Source organism: Daphnia magna, linkage group LG4 (assembly GCF_020631705.1).
Source record: "Daphnia magna isolate NIES linkage group LG4, ASM2063170v1.1, whole genome shotgun sequence".
NCBI lineage: Eukaryota > Metazoa > Arthropoda > Branchiopoda > Diplostraca > Daphniidae > Daphnia > Daphnia magna.
This window is the reverse complement of record NC_059185.1, coordinates 13172945-13188382: the sequence shown is the minus strand read 5'-3', so window position 1 is coordinate 13188382 and position 15438 is coordinate 13172945. Positions and strand designations below refer to the sequence as shown.

The following is a 15438-nucleotide window of genomic DNA, read 5'->3' as shown; positions in this document are numbered from 1 at the left end:
AACATCAAATTATACGGACACGTAGCTTGTCTGTTACTCCAATAAGGGTCGTACTTCCGCTTTTACCGCCTTGACTTCATTATGTTTTATGCTTAATCGATTATATAAGCTTTTTATGTTTGTATGCAGTTACACATTTTTTCAGCTTCTAAGACACATAAACATCATATTGTGACAGCTGTCTGTATAATATAGAGTTTATGGCTCAAACGTTTTAGAAGACAAAAGCAGAACGTTTAAAAAATGAGTGCATATCATTTGAAGAATAAAGCATAGTTTACGAAGGTCGTTCCTATAGAGATGGTCGAACAATTAGGGCACAGTGCAGACTAGGAATACCTTCTTTGCTTATATGGAGGAAAAGAAGAGAATCTAAAGGGGAAATCTTTACTGCTGGCGTTGCATCTCCGCCGCTTTTCGCTCTGCTTCGACAGCGTACTTGGATCCAGCTACTGTCTCGAAGTTGCGTCTTCTTTCAGAAAAATGAGGCAGTGTACCAGTAGGTGTACCCTGTAGAATTTTCATATCCATAGAATGAAGAAAAGAAGAGGTTTTTTGTTGACATGCTGTTTGACATGCTGTTTGACATGCTTACCCAATTCAATAGAGAGCCACTGTCATCCACTAATACAAATGTGTTGAAAGTTGGTGGAGTCCTAAATCAGATAGAAATTTAAATAGAGTGATAAAACATATTTGTATGTAAAGTAAGTAATAATGTACCAGACGAGTTTGAAAGCGATCCGCGATTTGAACTGGATGTGGGCTACATCTTGAGGGGGTTCCTTGTTACACCCTATCATGCAAGTGCTCCATGAGCCACCGGGTCCCAGTTCTTCGATGGAAGCGATACGGATGCCTTCTCCCAGACGATTGTTGTACGCAATACCAGCAACTCTGCCTTCATTGTTGTTGTCAGCTTCATCTCCACGCATTGTGGTCAGATCACACTATAATTAAAACACATGTTATTTAGAAAATCAATTTAGCTATCGTTCAGAGCACTGGTCCTACATGATTGAAGTCATTGAAAGAGTGTCCAGTGTAGCCTTTTCCAGGTCTAACATTTGGAAGATCTCTGAGACCGCCAGCCCAAAGAATGGAGCGCCTAACAGTTTCCCAGTCCTGACTCAGTTGCTCAGGTGTTAGGGATTTCACTCTCTTCTGAACATTTTGAAGACGGGTGACAGCTGTGCCGGGATACAGTGAATCAATCAGATCATTTGAAGAGTTGATTTGTGATGTAGATTCCATTTCTCTTGTGTTCTTTCCTCCTTCTGCGATGGTGGGAATACAAGCCTTTGCTGAATGTGTGACGAAAGCACTTGTTAGCAATAGGCTAAGTCCTAGAGAATGGATGTTATGGGAGCTAATTTTACAAAGAGTTTGCATGTTATTTCAGTTTGGGTTATATTTTCACAAATGACTGAAACTGAGCATAAGCCTACTAGACGAAATTGGAGTCGAGACTGATTTGTGCTTTTGATTAGAGTTTCCGGTTCCGCCAATCACAGTCTCCAGATCCACAACAGTTACATAACACAGTTCTTATGTAATGGGTATATGAAAAGAAATGTTAACTGATATACTTTTTAAAGCTAATTATAGATTTGAAAATTAATGGCACACCTGAAAATTATGGAGGTGTGTTATATTTGGGTGAATGAATGCTAACATAATCGAGTTTTCAAAAAACAAATTTGACACATAGGACGATTGGTACGTTCGCCATCTGTTGAGGTAATCAGAAGCAGCGGATCGAAACATTCTGTGCGCCAATGAAACAATACAGTATTTTACTAAATTCGGTAACATTTCGTTGGGCAAATTAGCGCTAAAATATGAATTCTAATAAGATATATGGGTTTCTAACTAACTAAATTGAATTACCTCTCGTCTTCTCCAAACGTCGGGTGTCCATCGAATACGACCTCCGGAACGTCAATGTTCAGAGAGGGACAGGCAAGAGGCATTGATCCCAATCTGACCAGAATCGATCCTTCATCCTCTCGCAAAAGCGTTTCAGATTCGGCAGTTCACCTACGACGTTGTTAAAATTAATCAAAATCTGAAAATTGAAATATTAAAACTAATGATTAAAGATACTGTTCAGAAGACGTTCGAATGGAGATCCCGGCATGTTCCAAACCAACTGCGCCAGCATTCCAAACATTGCGCAGTCCAACTCGGTAGGTTCTTCACCCATGAAATATGATTTATTCCCTTCATTTGCAAACAATTCCTTACTAGTAGCAACGTAATTGTATCAAAGATTCACAATGATGCAATACCTAAATAATGCGACATGGCTCGCAGGTCTTTTATTCCCATTTCTATCACGTCTTTTTCAGCGTGACGACCCAATCCTTGTCCAATTGCCTGACTTTTCATTCGTCTGCATACTAGCGGTATTTTCAAACTTAAAGGTGGAGCAAAAGTGGCGTGGATCTGGCGAAGGGTCTTTCCTTTCGTGTAGACCCATCGCCATAAAACTCCCGTCCTTTGTGTAAAACGTAAAAATAAGTAATATTATTTGATTGAATAAATACATTAGCAATAAAGAATTTACCAATAGAAATGGTCTTCGGCCATTATTTGAAAAGCTCTGGCCGTCGCTTTCTCTTCAGGAGACAAATGGCAACTAAAGTCCTTTTGGAACTTGTCGGCTAAAAGTTCCAGACAAATTTGCGAGTCTGCAACATCTTCTCCATTCAGTGTTATCCAAGGAGTTTTATTTTCCAGACTTTTTGGCTCAGTAAAATCATTCTAATATAAGTTTGGATGACATTAAATACGAAAAGTCGTACTTGTTGCAAGAACGAACCTCGTAACGGATGCCGGCCATGCGTAGATACGTTTCCAATTTCAGTGGGAATGGTGAAATGCTTGGGGTGAATTTGCCTCTGGGAAGTTGGTGCAGGATGACCACATCCTTCGGCGCTGAATTCCATTTCTTCCTTTAAATTTTCAAATGAATTTGGCAATGAATATAATCAACTCTTTTTAGCAAACTTTTTGTTTGCATTATTTTTAAGACCTCAGCTGAGATTTCTCGCGAACGGCGTAAATTTTGCTGGCCAAAAAGTAAAGACTTGCAGCCACGCCTGCACTTGCAACAATCAGACCACGTTCATTTTTCCAAATGGCAGTCAACGATTCGATGGCTTGTTCCAGCATTCCGGCAGACTTACACGGGCAAAAATGGCGGAGCAAACAATCTGAAAAGAGAACACGATGAAATCAATCAGATTGCAGTGTATGTGTATGTGTGTGTATGTGTAAGTGTATGCGGTACGTCGGCATAAAGATAAACGCCCAATTTAAGTCAATATTAAACAGACAAGATACGATGCCAAGTCCAAAACTAAGAGACCAATAGAAATGAATGTCTCACGCTTCGATTGCCATGCCCTTTTGCTTTGTGATGCCATAGTTCTTTTTTTTTTTCGCATTTATCCCGTTGACTCCTGTCTAGCGATCCTATTCAACGTTTCGTTCAACGATACATCGACATAAAATGTAAAAAGCAAAGTCAGAAATGACGAGAAAACATTCACTGTACTAAATAAAAAACAAAACAACAAAAAAAGCGGATAATTAAAGAAAAATCATAAGATAAAAGCTGAGCCAGATGACTAGGGACATCGTGTGAAACGCAAATGTGTACGAAAACGTCCATCACTCATCAAATAAACGTAACGGGTTTCACCATCTTCTTTGCGAGTTGACTAATTGTTTGTTTTTTTATTATTCATGGGTTTTAACCTACTATCTTTTATGTAAACATTTATTTCCCCTCGTCGTAAGCTTTTGAGTTTTGACGCAGTTATTACTATTACAATGGCAAGTGGGTTTACCATATTTCGTCATCCGAGTGTTGATGGTAATCATAAAAATGTCTCTAAAAAAACCCACAGTAGATACAGAACGCGAATTATTTGGGTTTTATAAAAAGGGCGGTGCGTCCGTGGCTAACTAGCAATCGAACAATAAAAAAATAAAAAACCAATTGGGAATTTAGAGAATGGCTCGATTTATTAAGATGCACGTCTTTATCGGTTGTCTTGTTTTGCTGGCTTCCTGCTGTTGTTCCATCAATGCTTCAAACGTGGAAGAACAGTTGCTGCAACTGCAGGATAGCTTTGTGAGTAACAATTTCTTTTTCAATCATTTGAATAATTTATTAATGGCCTGTTTTTCCGGTTCGAATTTAGAATGAAATGCGCGGAAGTTTGGCGGAAAAGAGCAGTCGAATGGACGCATTGGAACTTCAAGTTGCTCAGTTGACATCTCAAGTGATTCAATTGCAGCGCGTGGAAAATCAAAATGCAAGTTTTTCTGCTAATCTTATTTTGATTTCTCAATCACTTTTGCTCATTGCATTTTCCCTCTTCCTGCAGAAGATTTTGATGGAAGAAATCGCCCAGTTGAATGAAATGCGAAAAACAAGAGTTTTAAATGGCATCAGCAACCAGCCATCGACTAACGCCATCAGCCAAATGCCAACGTCGTGTGAGGACCTAAGTGAAATTGGTCACACCTTGAACGGACTTTACTCGGTCATGGGAATGAAATCAGTGGAGAGCGTTTACTGTGACTTTTCAAATGCAACAAACGATTCAGGTAACATTAGACTTTCATTATTCTAGAAATTAGAAAAAAAACTCTGAATTCCATTCGCCTACAGGTTTTCAGACATGGATTGGCCACGTCGATGTCAAATCAACACCAACGTATTTCTTTGTACGCAGGAGTGACTATTTCGAAGAATTAGGAACGCCAATCCTGTTCGACATTGAAGAGCTCAATGTGGGTGCGGCTTACGACAAAAATTCTGGAATTTTCACGGCACCCGTAACGGGGAAATATTTTTTTACCGTCAGTGGATTGGGATACTTTCCCGGATCAATTGTCTCGTCTAGATATCACATTCAAGTCGGCCTATATAAAAACGATGAAGCAATGGCCTTTGCACTGGCTGACGAAGTCGAAGTCGGCTTTCAATACGAAACATTTTCACTTCAGTTAACACTCGAATTAACCAAAGGCGATCAAATTTCTGTTCGAATTCAAGGTCTGTCGCCTTATGTGTCTTTGAGGGCAGGAATGTTTACCCAATTTAACGGTTTCCTATTGGAAGAAGATATTACGCAGTTCCTTCATATGTTGTGAAACCAACTTGTATGCAAATAATTGGACAGCAGATCTCTCAGGGTATCTGCATTCTATGTTATCAAACCGAAAACCAAGGCCAATCAGTCGATTGAATACAACATCCAATCTAATAAACTAGCAAAAAATGAATGTCTGATCGAATGAAGCATGACATACAACTAGTTTGATTAAGTTTAAACAAGGTTAAGAGGTAAGGTAAGGTTTAACAAAACAAATACCTGACAAAATATATCAAAACAGACTTTGTCGAGTCTTCGAAAAACAAAGTTGGTCTCTCTAATCTTTGATTTGCAAGAGGAAAGTATCCTTTCCAAATTACTTTGAAATTTGACGAAGGACAACAATTTCAGAGATTACTCTCATTTCATTATCTGGTTGATAATAAAAATAGAAGGCAATGCACCAAAAAATCATCAATCTGCTATTCAATATTGTTACCTGTAAAAGTCAAATAACATGAGAATGTGGTTTACAATTTTAGCAAAGTTAAAGAGCCATAAGAGATCTCAGAACCGGAAGATCGCTGATCGTATAAACGTAACCAGTTTCAAAATAATCTTTGCGGATTCACTACTTGTTTGTTTGTTATTACTCATGGGTTTTAACCTTCTATCTTTTACGTAATCATTTATTTCCCCTCGTCGCTAGCTTTTGAGTTTAGACGCCGTTAGGTTCTATCACGATGCCAAGTGGGTTTACCGAATTTCGTCATCCGAGTGTTTACGGTAATCATCGAATATCTCTATGAAAAAAAAACCACACTAGGTACAATAAACGCGAATCGTTTGGGTTCTATAAAGAGAGCGGTGCATCCGTGGCTAAGTAACAATCGAACAATAAAAAAAACAAAAACAATTGGGACTTATTAGGAAATGGTTCAATTTATTAAGATGGACGTTGTTATTTGTTTGATTGTTTTGCTGGCTTCTTGCTGTTGTTCCATTAATGCTTCAACTGTGGAAGAACAATTGCTGCAACTGCAGGATGGCTTTGTGAGTACAGTTTCGTTTTTAATTATTTGAATAATCCATTAATGGCCTGTTTCTCCTGTTTGAATTAAGGATAAAATGCGCGAAATTCTGGAGGAAAAGAACAGCCGCATGGAAGCTCAATTAGCGGCTCAAGTGGTTCGATTGGAGCGCGTGGAAAATCAAAATGCAAGTTTTTCTGCTAATCTTATCTCCATTTCCCAATCACTTTTGCTCATTGAATTTTTAAAATTTCCTTCCTGCAGAAGATTTTGATGGAAGAAATCGCCCGGTTGAATGAAATGCGGAAAACAAGAGTTTTAAATCGAGCCAATGGCATCAGCAACGAGCCATCGACTAACGCCATCAACCAAATGCCAACGTCGTGTGAGGACCTAAGTGAAATTGGTCACACCTTGAACGGACTATACTCGGTCATGGGAATGAAATCAGTGGAGAGCGTCTACTGTGACTTTTCAAATGCAACAAGCGATACAGGTAACATTAAACTTTCATTATCCTAGAAATTAGAACAAAAAGTCTGAATTCCATTCGCCTACAGGTTATCAGACGTGGATTGGCCACGTCGATGTCAAGTCATCGCCAGCGTATTTCTTTGTGCTCAGGGATCAAATTTTTAATGAAACAAGAACGCCAATCCCGTTCGACATTGTACAGCTCAATGTGGGTGCGGCTTACGACAAAAATTCAGGAGTTTTCACGGCACCCGTAACGGGGAAATATTATTTTACCGTCAGTGGAATGGCAGCCTTTCCCGGAACATATATTACGACTAGACTTTTCTTTCAAATCGGCCTGTATAAAAACAATGAAGCAATGGCCTTTGCAATGGCTGACAATGTCAGCGACTACTATGAAAACGAATCGTTTTCATTTCAATCGACACTTGAGTTAATCAAAGGCGATCAAATTTCGGTTCAAATTTACGGCATGTCGCAAGCTGCATCTTTGATGACAGACACGTACACCCAATTTAACGGTTTCCTATTGGAGGAAGATATTACGCAGTACCTTTATATGTTGTGAAACCAAGCTTGTTGCTGACAATTGCAAAGCAGATCTCTTAGGGGATCTGCATTCTATTGATAACACCCAATACCAATGCCTATCAGTCAATTGAATAATACAATTCATTCCAATGGAAACTAGCAAAAAATGAATGTCAGTAAAGGAAAAAAAGGTGACATAAAAATGCTTTGATTAAGTTCAACTAAGGTTAAGAGTTCTTGTCATAGGTAAGGTTCGATTAGACAAAAGGAATACCTGACAAAAAATACCAAAGCAAACTTTGCCAAGCCTTAAAATCAAGTTGGTCTCTCTAATCTTTAATTTGCAAGAGGAAAGTATCTATGCAGACTTACCTTGAAATTGGACGAAAGCCAATAAGGTCAGAGGTTACTCTCATTTCATTATCTGGTTGATAATAAAAATAGAAAGTGATGCACTGAAATGTATAAATCTGCTATCTAAGCCCGTTGCCTGTAAAAGTAAAATAACATGAGAATGTGGTTTACAACTCGAGCAACCACTTTCTACAAATTAGAAAACAAAAAGTATAATAAGCAAGTCAACTTCAAAAGCATATTGCCAATAACAAATATATTTAGTTTCTACTAGCCACACATGTCATTTAGTGAAAAACTCGACACGTTGGCTATGATGAATCATCTATTCATAAGAATTTAGTTTACTTGAGCTATAACTTGATTAAAGCATCGTCTAAATCTTAGTCTTCCTTCTTAATTAGCTTAAAAGATTAGAATACCTAAAGAAATACTGCCACTTTTTTCGACAAAAAGATTTCAACGCAATTTTCGCACGTCACATGCTTGAAAATAACGTGTCAACTTGCAAACGACTAGGTAGTGATAAAAAAAAAAAAAACCCAAACAAAGGAAAAACCTGGCGCGTAAAATATGTACGCGCCATCTCATGGCCAGGTGTTAAGGTGTTAGCACATTATGCAACAGTTTCACACAACCAAGAATCAAATCTTGATGACACTTGTCAACCCAATAAACTTTTATTACTTTTACTATCTTTATTCATGATGTACGCATTTTAAACATGAAAGAGAAATGTAAATTGTTTGTTGAAATTGGAGTTGTTTCCATCTACATGTCAGTCAATAGTTCATTACTCATTATTAGTACGTGGCACCTTCAAATCACGAATTGGCAACTTTGGATAATACAACTGCAACACGTACTGAAGAGAACGAGTCTCATTCGATACGCATCATAAGTATTTTGATACTGAATTGGCTCACACATGCAAGGTTAATGATAGATCAAGTAGCACATGATTTAACGAGCAAGAATCCAATGAATATCACTGAATCATATTAAATATTAGGGAATTAACATGCAGGAGCTGATAATGAAATAGAAATACTTGTCCATGATGGCTCTACATCAAATCCCGATTCTGTGAGGACGAATTCCGACGCCGCACTGAGACGGCACAGCTGCCACAAATCCTAAGCTTTTCTTTCTCAAAAACTCAAAAAAAGGTGGCACGCATGACGGGGCGTACAAACAGAAATCTTTTGAATATAGAAAATCGCTCGGTGTCAATCTACACACAAACTATAATGACGGTCTAGAGTTGTTTGTTCCATCAGCTTTTACCTAAGAAAATACTAAGGTTCTGCATATCTTGTGGGCGCAACGAGAAAGTCATGTTGGTATCACATCGGCGTGACAATGCTGCATCCAACATATTCTTCGTGGCTTTGCCTTCTCGTCACCTTGATGACGCTTGATTTGTTATCGGGTACGTTGGCCATTGCATATTCGTAGTCCACCATTGGTAGCTGCGAATCCGTTCCATCTGCTGCGACCGCTGTTTGCTCCAATCGCAAGAAAACGGCATGGAAAATGCCGACGCCGAGAAGAGCTCCCACATGTGGCCCGACCAGGAAAATCCAGAACCAATTGTAGCTGCGGAAGCTGTACATTATCTCAGTTAGAAAGATGCGATCCAGACAATACTAAGAGATTAAAGTTACCTAAATACGCGCGGTCCCCATCCTCCGAAATACGTGACTAGCCTGGGAGCCAAATCACGAGCCTGTTGTTCAAATATAATAAACGAATATAAAAAAAGGAATGATTCAATGAATTTCATCACGCTGACTGCACGCTACGGTACCGGGTTAAGAGCGTAGCCTCCGTTGGATCCGTAGGCCACGCCGATGGCCAGCAACGTGAATCCAATGTAGAGCGGTTGCAAGAAATTCGGCACTTTGGAATATCTCGAATTGGTCACGACGCAAATGATCAGCATGAAGATCATGGTCGATAAAATCTGTTTTCGGAGAAAAGAAAAGAAAAAAATAAGCGACTCTTCTTAAGAACAGACCATTTCCAATGTGTAAATTCTACTGCTATGCCTGCGAATAAGAATACCTCTTCCATTAAGCCGGTAAGAACAGACGAATAAGGGGTCGGATAATTGGCGAAAATGGCTGCCGAGCCGGGCTCCGGTTCCGATGAATTGGAATTAATTCGAAACTCACCGTCAACCTTTCTAACAGCTATGGCTTCTGCAGTGTTACGAACAATTCAACGCCAGTCAGGTTCAATTCTTACGATTCCATGTCACCCTTATGTAATTACAACGTACCGTAGTAAATGCCTAGAACAGCGCCAGAGGCGACCAGAGCTCCAGAGTACTGCGCTAACCAATACGCAGGTAGCCTCTTCCAGGAGAAATCCTTGGCTACGGCCAGGGCCATCGTCACGGCCGGATTCAAGTGACCACCTAATTCAAAAAGTAAACACTAATTGAATTGATTGCTGCCCATTTGACTCAACACTTTGAATAGAAATCAATCCGCAGTAGGAAAAACTAAACAATAATTCCATTGCGTGAACACGTACCTGATGCTTTGCCCGAAACGAGGATTCCCAACGAGCATCCCAAAGCCCACCCCCAATTGATGGTGAAGTAGTCGCCTTTTTTGCCGTTCGTCAATTGCGATTGAGCTACGCTGCCACTGCCGATAGCCTTCACGCAGTCATCAAAATGAAAAGGATTCGGGTTTTATTGAGTTGTTGTCGATGACCTACGATATATACGGCCACACGCAAAAAATACTCACGACAAGAATGAAGGTGCCAACAAACTCCGCCAAAACCGCCCGAGCCAGACTGGGCATATTGCAATTAGAAGGCAATTTGTCGTCTCGTTGGTTGTTCGCCATTTTACGCGCCAATAGTCGAATTCGTAGTCGATGTTGGTTGTTCTTCTTCTTTGCAGACAACATGCAACAAGGAGAATAAAAGAAACGTTAATTTCATAAACAACAAAATCCTAATAATAATTGGTGAATGTAGAAAAAAAAAAAACTACTAGCCCCGTAGCAAAGTCATTTGATGGCATGCTTACATTTAAGATTTAACTATGAGCAACAGAAGGCAAAGGTGGAATGGCAGCCGAACCAGAGTGAGCCAGACGCGATGAAAATGTTGTAGGACCGAATGTTTGGAGTTCTCCTCGGAATCTGTACGAAAGCAGTCGGTCATCTCCTTATTAATAAGGCAAACGAACGTGAACGGCCTTGGCAATGCTGTGGTCAATAATACGTGCCGTTAGCCAATCGAAAATCAATAAAACGCGCGCCGGTGGAAAATCTGGTCACAACAAAAGGGAAATGAGCTGCGCTGCATTCATCACGGCCATTAATGAACGTGTGGATTCCACATCAACGTGACTTGGCACACACGACGACTACTGATCAAATGTTGTTGTCAAGAGAAGGCCCCGCCGATGACGACAATCCATTCGTAACCTACGATAAAGCGACCGCTTCCTACTTTCACCCGCTCCTCAATTAAGGAGAGAAACTGTGTTTGTGCTGTTGTTGCAGGCGGCGCTGCAGCTCGCCAGGAATAACAAAACGGATTTGATGGACATTGGCTTTGCTTCCCCTCACGTACGGACGAGCGTGTTGTTGTTTATTCCGCAGGTGGTCTCGTATACGGTTGAAAAGGGAGCAGAATGTATTCCCATCGTGTACGTCCATTTTCATTTGTTTCCATCGTTTGGCATGACCAAAGGACGACTGATTCATTGACGCATTTGATTAATAAACTAAGACAAACAATACAAGTGAATACAAGTGATCATTGAAACGCGAATCTAAACGCCAGTGTCTCTCTCTTTTTTTTTAAAAGCTATTGCGTCAACAAAGTCCTCAAACGTTGTAATACGTAACACACATAATGTCAACAATCTGCGATCAACAGACATCAAATCTAACCACAAAACAAGTTGTTGGTATGTCTTACCCGTAACGGCCCGTACCCAATTATATTCAACAGCTAAAAACAATGAAATCATAAGACAAAAACATCAAATACAATGCGGCCTGCGTGGACACGACAATAAACCTTAACGAGTCATCAACAAGATGCCGCATGTATATGTAACAGGTCCAAACGGCCGTTTGTCAAGTTGGTTAGTAAACGCAAAAGAGACGCACCGTTCATGCAGTTTTGTTTTGTTTGTTTTTAAGGACTTAGTTAAGCAGCCAAAGGCGCAGCCGATCGCCATTAAAAACTGAAGGGCGTTCATCCCGTGTGCGTATAGAGGGAGGACAAAAGGTCGTAGAGAACATCACCCAATGATGCAAACACATTGTGCGATGCCCTTACGTCGCGCCTTTCAAAAGGAATTTTTTATTTCAACGAGTTTCGAGTTCGTTACGTTGATATGAACGTAGAGCTACGAACTAGGAAGTGTGGCTAAAAGAACTCGATTGCATATTGACACTGAAATTGATAATAATTGGATTTGATGTCTACCTAATAAACAAAATGAGGGAGAAATGAACATATTCAAAAAGATTGTTTTTCGTATTTAGGTCATGTTTAATAAAGTATGAACGCGAAATGCTTCTGACGACATTCACGTAGTCCCGTGACTTGTCTCCCAAACGAACGAAAAGAGGAAGGCCACGACCTTTGTTTGGCCTTGCGCGTTTCTATCCAACTAACAGAGATTACAATCTCGAACGCGTTCATTCAAGTTCATTTTTACTGACGATATTTGCGCAAACAAAACGACATAATGAATCGGGGCTACGTTCCAAAAAATTCGTTAATATTCGAAGCCAAAAATCGATAAGACGTGATTAGCATTGGTGACTTTGCAATTAACACTTGCACGCGCATTTCGACTTCTAGTCACGTTTCTCTAACGGAGGGGAAACCAAGGACGTTAATAGCAACTAAGATCATTAGGACGGTTAACCACTGTAAGTCCACTCAGTAAAGAAATACGACTTAATCATTATCCTATATAGAAAAAAAAATTTTCTTTATCGAGTGAACGCGTAAAATAAAAAAAACATTTATCGATGATGACCAATTTAACAGGTAATTAGGCAGGGATCGAACCCGATTGAATGTAATCGGCACATTGCCCCGCCCCGAAAAAGGGAAGATTGGATCGGTTTGCGCACCCCGATTAGGCAGCCAAATTAAAACCCGACGGGATTCGGGGAGAAAATTCAGACGCCACCCAAAACCTGCCCGAAATTTCAACCCCGATTGGCCAAAAAAACAAACAAAAAAAACAAACAAAAAAAACAAACAAAAAAACACCTTGATTGACAAGAAGCCGATTCCCTAGCGGTAACGCACGTAGAATTAGATGCATTCTAAAACGTGTGGAGATCTACCGCAAAAGATATCGACGTCGTAGCAGTTTCATACAATGGCCAACCATACCACTCGTGCTGTCGTATGAAAAATTTACTGGATTCTGCACTGACGACGACAACTTAGTTATAGATCTGGGACGAATCGATTCCCCTTGATGTACGGACATCACGTGGACCACATCTGTAAAGCTATTTCTGAACTCCTTTGCTCCTCTGCTATTAAAGTCATGAGAAAGCAATTATTTAAAAAACAGACTACAAGCTAGTGCGTGACTTGACAATGGCCATTCCCTAAGCAGATGGCGGAAATGACTTCGTCACAGCGAGAGAAATGGCACGACAATTGAAAATTCACAGGGCACCTGAATTTTACATGATATTCTAACATGTTGAAGATTTAAAGGCCCGATTCCACTTTTAAATAAACGGCACGACAAGTCAACGATGTTTTCATTCGTGGTGAATGTTGTTCCGATCGATTGCCGCAAACCACATTACAGATACCTGTAGTCTACTCAATGCGCTGAATTGATAAATAAAAACTTGAAGCATCCTTGTGGTAAATTTGGTAAATAACGCGTTATGCGGAACAACTCCGATTGATTACATATAATACAAAATTATTCGCATGGCGGATTGGCCCGCATTGTCTTTGCAATCGCATTGCTTGAATATCCAATGCTATTGACGATGCTTGGAGTGGCGTTGAATACGGGATTAACACTGTCCACTAGAAATGCAAAGTCAATCGGCTGACCGCCAGACAAACACTGACATAAGCGATTCTGGCGTAATATCGGGATCCGCACAGTCTTCCCTGGTTTTAGAAAAACGTTCAATCTTTCGAGAAGGTTCCACTTCGTAGTTGATAGTCTTGATACACCAACCAACCCAATGTTGACCCGTCCGTGTGTCAACCAAAACGTTTGGAAAAGGCTTAATAGAGAATGGTAGTCCCTTCAAAAATATCCCTCCTATATTTTGGAAAAAATTATGCCATAACCAATTTTATTTTCCTGTTTGTTACGAATTGACATTATAGTACCCATGAATTTTGGTGTTGTCTAGAGTAGATGTACAATTACATCTACTTCAGACAATCATTCATTGAACTCTCACCCCAACTAACTAGTTCCACTGAGGTAAGAAACAGGCAAGATCACTTAGGAAATCAGTAACTCAAAAACTGCTTCTACCTTGTTGTTCCCAGTTCAAAAGTGACTAAATGAAATTAATCCAAACTGGAGTTATTACAAGAAGCAAAACTGAGGCTGATTGGAAAAAAGTACCGATGAATTAGTAAACCCTCATTTGCTCTGCACAAGAGCACACAATCAAAAGCTTTAACAAAGCCAAATGAATGTTTACACCTTGCGCCTTCTAAACGTCAATGTGGTGTAAAAATTGGACTGACTGTACATGAGAAATCAGACAGCAGAAAAACACCTAAATGGCACATTGCCCAACATCTTTATGAATTAATTTCTACATTCCATTAACCATGGTCCAAAAGAAAACTAAGAGGAGAATTACAGGAATATGATGATGCAGCTATAGAAAATAGCAATGGGAAAGATGTGGACTTACCCAGGCACTTGACTTATCACCTCCAATTTTTTCTTCTAGAATCCTTTCCCTGGAAGAAACACATGACAGAGAAAAAATGGGATGCATTCCTTGTTGTGTTTCGTTTGTTATTCCAGCCCAGCTACCTAGTAAAGAAAACAATAAAACTACTCAATACCACACCTTTTCAATAGGCAAAACATGTGGTTACTATTACGAAGAAGAACAAGATGTGGTCTCCAAGTTCAGCAAAATCGAAAATTGTAGCTGCTCCTCAAACACTGCATGGATATATAGTTTCCTAGGCAAAAAACTGAATTAGAGTTAAACATGACTTATGTTTAGACAAAAAACCATACCGACTACCTCACTCATTAGTTCCTTGACCCACAGTTCACTCGGTGTCCACACCCCTCCGATGCATACCTCCGATTATTAATAAGAATGTACAGAGGGCGACTGAACTCTGAACAAATGATCCATCTCCTCGTTTTATTTTCGTCGATTAGCAGAGTTACTATGAAAAGAATAGGAGAGCTAAACATATGATCCGAAATGATAAGTTTTCACAGCCCATCGTGGGAAATCGGGCAATGAGATCAAATCCGCCATGCGTAGCAGCAGACCTCATTACCTTTCAACCATTGTGTCATTGAAATTGTATTAGGCGGGAAACGCCATTTGAGCTCAGAGTGGAAGCGGTGCCAGCCTCACGCCTGCTAAAGAAGTTGAGGAAAAGAATGTAATCGAGATTTTGGAGATTGCAGAAACGAATCACATACAACACATTTTTAAGTACACTACAACAACAAATTTCCTTCCTCTTGCAATTTGCAAGATGCTTCCATTAAAAAATGTGGTGACTCGATGGCAACGCTGTCACACTTCCCCCATCTTTGTCTCGAAATCTGGCTGCAGCAAGGCGGCCGTTAAGTTTCCACTCTTCCTACCCCACTGGAAGGGACGGGTGTGTTCCGATGAAACTAAGAAACCCATCGTTAGAGATCAACTCAATTCCTTTTTTTACATTTCCAACCA

At 39.9% G+C, this 15438-nt stretch overlaps 4 protein-coding genes across 17 annotated transcripts; 1 reads left to right on the top strand and 3 right to left on the bottom strand.

Annotated features, from left to right (window-relative positions):
* Positions 1–169: 169 nt before the first annotated feature.
* Positions 170–1408, bottom strand: LOC123466278. The gene is made up of 4 exons (XM_045172858.1): positions 1015–1408; positions 724–950; positions 596–656; positions 170–510 (listed from the first exon to the last, which is right to left on the bottom strand). Exons 1-4 carry the CDS (start codon positions 1390–1392, stop codon positions 388–390), a joined length of 789 nt encoding a protein of 262 aa, XP_045028793.1. The 5' UTR covers positions 1393–1408; the 3' UTR covers positions 170–387.
* LOC116920307 (failed axon connections homolog) lies at positions 1236–8050 on the bottom strand. Of its 4 annotated transcripts, XM_032926508.2 has the most exons (10): positions 7930–8050; positions 7526–7643; positions 3038–3218; positions 2825–2957; positions 2570–2766; positions 2292–2500; positions 2107–2223; positions 1891–2040; positions 1630–1768; positions 1394–1547 (listed from the first exon to the last, which is right to left on the bottom strand). In XM_032926508.2, the coding sequence occupies exons 3-8, from the start codon at positions 3175–3177 to the stop codon at positions 1949–1951; spliced, it is 888 nt and encodes a 295-aa protein (XP_032782399.2). In that variant the 5' UTR covers positions 3178–3218; positions 7526–7643; positions 7930–8050; the 3' UTR covers positions 1394–1547; positions 1630–1768; positions 1891–1948. The 4 variants fall into 4 exon arrangements, with proteins under 4 accessions (XP_032782398.2, XP_032782399.2, XP_032782396.2 ...); XM_032926505.2 differs by lacking the exons at positions 7526–7643; positions 7930–8050 and adding an exon at positions 3395–3446 and having other exon boundaries at positions 1630–1834; XM_032926504.2 differs by lacking the exons at positions 7526–7643; positions 7930–8050 and adding an exon at positions 3395–3446.
* LOC116934367 lies at positions 3965–7309 on the top strand. Its single transcript, XM_045172658.1, has 8 exons — positions 3965–4144; positions 4215–4328; positions 4401–4623; positions 4688–5169; positions 6045–6167; positions 6237–6332; positions 6410–6641; positions 6706–7309. Exons 1-8 carry the CDS (start codon positions 4025–4027, stop codon positions 7188–7190), a joined length of 1875 nt encoding a protein of 624 aa, XP_045028593.1. The 5' UTR covers positions 3965–4024; the 3' UTR covers positions 7191–7309.
* Positions 8051–8171: 121 nt separating the features above from the next.
* LOC116934366 (aquaporin-9) lies at positions 8172–15013 on the bottom strand. 11 transcript variants are annotated; one of them, XM_045172850.1, is made up of 10 exons: positions 14760–15013; positions 14618–14701; positions 14422–14546; positions 10270–10419; positions 10049–10175; positions 9792–9929; positions 9575–9711; positions 9318–9473; positions 9175–9236; positions 8172–9115 (listed from the first exon to the last, which is right to left on the bottom strand). In XM_045172850.1, exons 3-10 carry the CDS (start codon positions 14506–14508, stop codon positions 8854–8856), a joined length of 1119 nt encoding a protein of 372 aa, XP_045028785.1. In that variant the 5' UTR covers positions 14509–14546; positions 14618–14701; positions 14760–15013; the 3' UTR covers positions 8172–8853. The 11 variants fall into 11 exon arrangements, with proteins under 11 accessions (XP_045028785.1, XP_045028787.1, XP_045028784.1 ...); XM_045172852.1 differs by having other exon boundaries at positions 14612–14713; positions 14767–15013; XM_045172849.1 differs by having other exon boundaries at positions 14618–14713; positions 14767–15013.
* Positions 15014–15438: the final 425 nt, after the last annotated feature.